The following is a 7,129-nucleotide window of genomic DNA, read 5'->3' as shown; positions in this document are numbered from 1 at the left end:
TGACTTTATGGGACCAAATCACACAAAATGTGCCCCTTGTTCAAAGATGTGTTCACAATATTTAGGAATCTTTCCCGAGACTAGCACGGTCAGAATGTACGTGTAGACACCAGACTATTCTTTTCAACAAACTTAACAAAAAATACGTCTCTTTCCCTTTGGTACTGGCCTTTTTACTACATCCTTAGTATCTCTAGTATTAGTGTCCTCAAGCATTCTTCACTATATCACCAAAGATTAAATAAAACAACATCCCCTGTGTGTTCTATGCGCCGCACTGAGCTCCTGTCGCTGAGCACACTGCCACGCTTAAAAAGGTAGGACACTTGTGTACAGCAAATGTATTGGTTCCAGCAACCGACTGCCGAGGCTTGTTCTATTCTTACCCTTCCTCTGTCCCTCTGACCCTCGGTGTTCTCATGAGACAGACAAGTGTGGTGACTGAAATACAAATCTAACTGAGTAGGTAGAATTGTGGAAAAGAATATCCACGTGTCTCTACTTTTCCACTCATCTTCTTTTTCTTTGACTTGCAAAAATAGGACATGTGATTGATATGAGACGTACAATTAAAGAAACGCTGGAATGAAACATTGAAGACATTCTTTGTCCAAATTCTGTCCTTCAGCTGGCCGCCGTACAAATCTTCTGACAAATGGAACACATTTTTTTCTCCACCTGCTACACACCCTTTTTACCTCCCTCTTTGTCCGCCCCCCTAGTAGTCTTTCCAGGAGACTCCCTGAAGTCTCCTCCCCCGCGTCCCCGCGTCCCCACGTCCCCGCACCCTCCACCCCAAACCCCCTCCGCAGGACAACTGCCAGCCCCTTTACATTTTAGGCGTTTCACAGGCCCTCGGGTCCAAATGGCTCACAACAAGTGCATAAAAGTAGCTCTACGTCGCTTTGCCGCCCCTCCACTTCCTGACGCCCTCCCACCTCTCACACAAACACACACACACACACACACACAACTTCATACACGGAAATAATATTTAATGAAAACATGAAGGGACAATTAAGGCAAATTCACATTACACTTACCAATTACTGCTGATTAAATAAGAAAAGGAAGCACAAAGATGCAACTTTCTTTGCTTATTAGTAACTTGTCAGGAAAGGTTACATGTCAACACTTTGTTTAATTAATCAAACTTACGATATGACAGCTAAATAATAAGGCATGTGTTTCAATCAACAATTACGAACAGTACTTCTTTACTCATTGTGTCTGATGGTTTGAAGATGGTTCCCTCTTTGAAGAACATTTAACTTTGGACATTTGACATAAATTGACATAAAATTGACGTAAATGTTTAAAAAAAGCACACGTCTCTAACGTCTCTTGTTGTGCACGTGAAGTTCCAGCTTGGATAATATGCATGAATTCCATTCTACTTTGTGTCTACATGTATCAACATTAGTTGCTGTAGCAAGGAATCTCCAGTTGGCCTCAAGTGTCATTCAGGTCGTCGCTCCTCTGCAGGCTTCTGCTCCGTTCATTTACCATATCAAGTCACATTTCTTCTCTACTTTTTACATGTGTTCCTTTGTCGTTCCTCACCTTATTTGAGTTTATTATACGCTCATTGTCACCTCCTGTACCACTTCTTCTCATGTCTCATGCCACAAAAACACACAAACATACATGTGAGTGCACACATGCACATGCGCACCAGCTCCCCCTCTTCCATTTGAGTTATAATTAATCCAACTGCTCCACTGACAGAGCAGAGTAGCCCCTGCAGATACGGTTTCAGCTGTTGGCTGTTTCAGGGGTTCTCTCCTTCTTTATTCAATATGACTGTGTGAATACCACGTGGGCTGCAGAATGGCTCAGTTTGAATAAAACTCTTAATAGGTTTTATAATAGCATGATTAAAATCAGGGATTCCATTTCACACCACCTTAAGATCGTTGGTGCACAATCACCAATTATAATTTTTTATCAAAGCATGCTAAATAAATACAATTTATAGATGCCGAAAGGCATTCAGTTTTCTTTGTCAGATTGGGCTCAACTTTATGCAAACTGGAGTTAAACAGGCTGCAGAAATGAATGCAATCAATAACATATACTACAACTAAGTTGTTATTATCAAACTTTCATAACTGGAATGATAGACGCTGCATATATTAACGTTTTACACACTGAATCTTCAATGTCAGCTTTGATCAATTTGCTTGTGCCATCTCGTATTGATCCTCATATATTGAATTGAACTCTTAATTGGCATTTTCAGACCGCAGCACCGTTGGTTGACCTGTCCATCAGCAAATCGGGTCACGGCTTTCCCTCTGGTCTAAATCTGTTCAGGTGAGGGCAGCATTTTCCCATTTTAAGGCCGGATGAGGCCTACTGGTAGCAAATCTACAACCCTGGTTGGTGACAACTGCCGTCTCCCCTAGAAAACCCCCACTGAACCGCGCGCTCCCTTATACGGCCGTCGAGGTGGGTCCGCGGCGCTCGATGGGAGGTCGAAGCGACAGTTCCATAAATGGAGCGCGCTCTCTCCGCGCCGGCGACGCGCAGCGTCAGTCCGGACCGTCTACTCTCACCTAAAGGGATGGATCTCCCTCCGGCCCGCCCACTCCTCGCCCTCTGCCTGTCAGCATCCTAATATGGCAGATGGGGGCCAGGGCTGAGGTTTGTGAATGGTGGAGGTTGGGTATATAAAGGGGACAAGCCGAACGGAAGATTGTAGCTGGTTCAGCAACAGCATTGGTTGGGTCTTCCTCTCCGAGCCGCAGACACACTCCTAAGGTAAGACCCCTGCTAGAACTCCTGAAGCCTCCTATCCAGGTCGGGTCTGAAGATTAGGACTCTACCAGAACAGCATCGCAGCATCTACTGGAGCAGAAGTTAGGCAGGGGACAGGGACACGACTCCCAGGACCAGATACCGCTCAAGCCAACAAGGGCAACTCTACTAGAAGATAGGATTTACTGTAGGATGCTGAGGAAGAAGGGACCTTTTTAATAGTAAACATTAGAGAAAATTGAGAGACGCTCCAATCTGAACTTGGCTTTTTTCGATAGATTAATTGATATATATGTAGAGAAGGAAACTGATTGGCTGGCTTCAGCATCTTCAAGGTGTATCACTGAGTCTAGAGAAGGTGCTGATGCAGCAAGACGCAATGCACCTTCAGACAAATTAAAAGCCTGGGTGGTATACATGAAAACGTTGATTTCGACACACAGAATCCTCGTGGATTTACCTGAACCTTAGCACACCGTATATCTTTTATTTAGCTAAAGGGAGATTTAGAATAATATAGATAACGAATTATTATTAGAGAAAAAAAAATACGTCCAATTTGTAATATGCATGACTCGTAAAGGTCATGCGTAATGTCGTACTGTCAGTGTGCCAAGAAACCGTTCGGAGCAAGGCATGTTACCATGTTCCTAGTTCAGTGGGGTCCAGTAAATAATATTTTTTAGTCAAATATGTTTCTGTCGTTTTAGTTTCTAAATATAAAACCCCTGGTGTGAGCTTGTAGGAAACGAGTAAATCAAAATATATTATTTGATATCAATGTCTGTCGCCCCGTGGATGTTATTTCGTAAACTGAATTGTTTTTCTTCCCCTCCTCTCTTACAGAAACCAACATGTGTGACGACGAAGAAACTACCGCCCTTGTGTGCGACAATGGCTCCGGTCTTGTAAAGGCTGGCTTCGCCGGAGACGATGCCCCCAGGGCCGTCTTCCCCTCCATCGTCGGCCGCCCCCGTCACCAGGTAAACTGCAAAGAAAATACGAATATTTAATAATAATAGGAGAGACAACCTGGAAATATGCCAACTGATTGTAAGCTATGAAAAACGATCAATGTAATATTTACACCATTTATCCAAGGAATACAATTTAGATTTCACTATATTTTACAGAAATATATATATATTTCTTCCAGGCAGCTACACAGACTTACAGACTGACTGTAATCAGATCACATTCACATCTCTGAATGTTGATATTTTAGTGTCAGACTTTAGTTGTTTTGTGCAGTTGGATCCCATAGAAATAACGCCGTGGCACGCGGTGTGTTGTGAGTTATGTGGATTCGGCTCATTTTACCACCGGCAATGTGGTCTTTGACTCTTGGAGACTAAATTAGTCACAAATGTATTGACGGTCACACAATTGCTCCCTGTCTGTCCCAGCTGTTATTTGGCACATTCGCGCAATGGTCAACTGTCCGTTTGCGTCAAACAGTAAAGACTTTAATCTGGTCAGACGAAGGTCATACATCACTTTGGATGTTTTGACGTAACCTTTCCATTGTCTTGCCCTCTCCTCCCACTTCAGGGTGTCATGGTCGGTATGGGTCAGAAGGACTCCTACGTCGGCGACGAGGCCCAGAGCAAGAGGGGTATCCTGACTCTGAAGTACCCCATTGAGCACGGTATCATTACCAACTGGGACGACATGGAGAAGATCTGGCACCACACCTTCTACAACGAGCTGAGAGTTGCCCCCGAGGAGCACCCCACCCTGCTCACTGAAGCCCCCTTGAACCCCAAGGCCAACAGAGAGAAGATGACCCAGATCATGTTTGAGACCTTCAACGTCCCCGCCATGTATGTGGCCATCCAGGCTGTCCTGTCCCTGTACGCTTCCGGCCGTACCACCGGTAAGACTGATACAAAACAGCTGAAAATCATCGCATATTAACAAAAAGAATACGAACAAACATTTAGCCTTTTTGAGAAAATATATAATGTAATCGAAAAAATTGTATAACAATTACAACACATAATGTCAACGGAGCTATTAAGGCGCCTATTCCCGATTTTTACGCACAGCTTTTACGCACAGTCGGCTCGCCTTTCCGGGACTTCTAATGCGCTTTTATGTCCCATTTGTAAAGTATTGTTCAATCGCTCACGTCAGGCACACCGTTACACTCAAACCTAACATCTTGCAGAAATACTTTCTCGTTTGGACTCTACTAAACTCCCGCCTTGCCTCTCCTCAGGTATTGTGCTGGATGCTGGTGATGGTGTCACCCACAACGTCCCAGTCTATGAGGGTTACGCCCTGCCCCACGCCATCATGCGTCTGGACCTGGCTGGTCGCGATCTGACCGACTACCTGATGAAGATCCTGACTGAGCGTGGCTACTCTTTCGTGACCACCGGTGAGCAGCTCGACCTACTCCAGAAACAAAGCACATAAAAGGAAAATAAGAAATCCAAGACATGCTTTTAATTAGATGAAGTGGAATCTAAATTATCAGCGAACTTCATATTTTTTTACCAGCAGCTTTTGTATCGCAACGAAATTGAACAGCAGCCCCCCACAGTGCAGGGTAATCAATGGGCATAGAGAACTGTTTATAATTATTGAAATTGATTATTAAACACGCAGGGATGTGTGTTTGAGAAAGGTGAACACTTAGCTGTCCAGCTTTCGTAACTTGTATAGTTCGGCTCGATGAATTACGCACGCACGGTTACTGTGTTTTTTTTTCTCACTCCGGACAAACTCTCATCAACTTGTCTCCCAACAGCTGAGCGTGAGATCGTGCGTGACATCAAGGAGAAGCTTTGCTATGTGGCTCTGGACTTCGAGAACGAGATGGCCACCGCAGCCTCCTCCTCCTCCCTGGAGAAGAGCTACGAGCTTCCCGACGGTCAGGTCATCACCATCGGAAACGAGAGGTTCCGTTGCCCTGAGACCCTCTTCCAGCCTTCCTTCATTGGTACGTCAGATAATCCTTTATTTATTCTCTCGGTACGCGCATCAGACATTGTGCCGACCCAGATATCCCCCTCCCCTTAACACTTTCCCCTCTCACCTGACCAGGTATGGAGTCTGCTGGTATCCATGAGACCGCCTACAACAGCATCATGAAGTGCGACATTGACATCCGTAAGGATCTGTACGCCAACAACGTGCTCTCCGGTGGTACCACCATGTACCCTGGTATCGCTGACCGTATGCAGAAGGAGATCACTGCTCTGGCCCCCAGCACCATGAAGATCAAGGTATACATCATGATATCATAAACATTTAAATTACCCCCAAATTGAAATATTTTAAAGCAATGATTACACGTTAGAAATGGGATGAACTGGCACTGCACTGATCCACTTTCTCTCCCTCCCTCTCTTCTAGATCATTGCCCCTCCCGAGAGGAAGTACTCCGTCTGGATCGGTGGCTCCATCCTGGCTTCTCTGTCCACCTTCCAGCAGATGTGGATCTCCAAGCAGGAGTACGACGAGGCAGGCCCCAGCATTGTCCACAGGAAGTGCTTCTAAATCCTCCATGTTCATCTCCACCTTCTCCACTATCTACACCACCGGCTATATGGAGATTGAGAGAGAAAGGAGAGCAACCTCTGCGGCACAGCAGCACTCTGCTGTCAACGGACTGTCTGTCTGCGCTGTTGACATTCATATGCATTTTTTATTCTTTTAAAATGTGCATATTGTTTAGCTGTTTGTTGTCTGTGTTGCACGGAGAAAAGGCTGTGAAATCCACCACTGAACCATGCATCCACCCAAAAGAAAACTTTAATAAAAAAGAATAACAACATGTTTCCCAACACATGTGAATGTAAGTGTATATACATATTAATAATTTATTAAAGTCCATTATTTGGTATTTTGGACCCTGGCCTTGTTTTTCTATTAAAGGGAGGGTAATGGTGGGAGAGGGTGAAAAACAAAAGCTTTGGGGAAATAGGTATCCAAAAAAACAAAAACAGCAACATATGTCTAACCCGGGGGAGTATTTACCAATAGCATCACAACAACGAGGTCCGGGAGATGCTTGATTAGCTTAAGCACAAGTGTGCCAACTGTCAACCGACCCGCTCTGCCCCCATTACACTAAAGCTGAGCAGGTGTAAAGCTGAGCAGGTGTTGGCACGAAGCCGCGGCACCCAGAAGAAAGAGGCGGGGGTCTTTCTCGGGTCCCGCCGGTCACTGAGTCTCTGAGGGCTTCTAGGCGGCACGGGAAGTGAAAGGCGACGCCTTAAAGGTCCGACAGTCGGAGTTTGACTCGGCAGGAATGCAGCAGCAGCAGCAGCTCCGCTTTTGACCCGAGCGGATCGGTATCTTGGGATACCCGACACCCGGCCCTGAATCCCGCTTAACTGTCTGCCCTGCACGGCCCCCC

General features: G+C 45.4%; 1 protein-coding gene across 1 annotated transcript; it reads left to right on the top strand.

The window, feature by feature from the left end:
- The first annotated feature begins 2,523 nt into the window (after positions 1–2,523).
- acta1b (actin alpha 1, skeletal muscle b) lies at positions 2,524–6,613 on the top strand. The gene is made up of 7 exons (XM_040167503.2): positions 2,524–2,763; positions 3,607–3,743; positions 4,312–4,636; positions 4,982–5,143; positions 5,516–5,707; positions 5,812–5,993; positions 6,124–6,613. The coding sequence occupies exons 2-7, from the start codon at positions 3,615–3,617 to the stop codon at positions 6,265–6,267; spliced, it is 1,134 nt and encodes a 377-aa protein (XP_040023437.1). The 5' UTR covers positions 2,524–2,763; positions 3,607–3,614; the 3' UTR covers positions 6,268–6,613.
- Positions 6,614–7,129: the final 516 nt, after the last annotated feature.

This window comes from Gasterosteus aculeatus, chromosome 12 (genome assembly GCF_964276395.1).
Source record: "Gasterosteus aculeatus chromosome 12, fGasAcu3.hap1.1, whole genome shotgun sequence".
NCBI classification, from domain to species: Eukaryota; Metazoa; Chordata; class Actinopteri; order Perciformes; family Gasterosteidae; genus Gasterosteus; species Gasterosteus aculeatus.
The sequence above is the reverse complement of the archived record's forward strand: the minus strand, read 5'-3'. Positions and strand labels throughout refer to the sequence as shown.

Bases quoted from the DNA above. Each gene is read 5' to 3' on its own strand.
- acta1b (XM_040167503.2), top strand. From the start codon at position 3,615: ATGTGTGACGACGAAGAAACTACCGCCCTTGTGTGCGACAATGGCTCC. The intron at 4,637-4,981 runs GTAAGACTGATA...GCCTCTCCTCAG, and splicing joins CGCTTCCGGCCGTACCACCG to GTATTGTGCTGGATGCTGGT. The intron at 5,144-5,515 runs GTGAGCAGCTCG...GTCTCCCAACAG, and splicing joins CTACTCTTTCGTGACCACCG to CTGAGCGTGAGATCGTGCGT.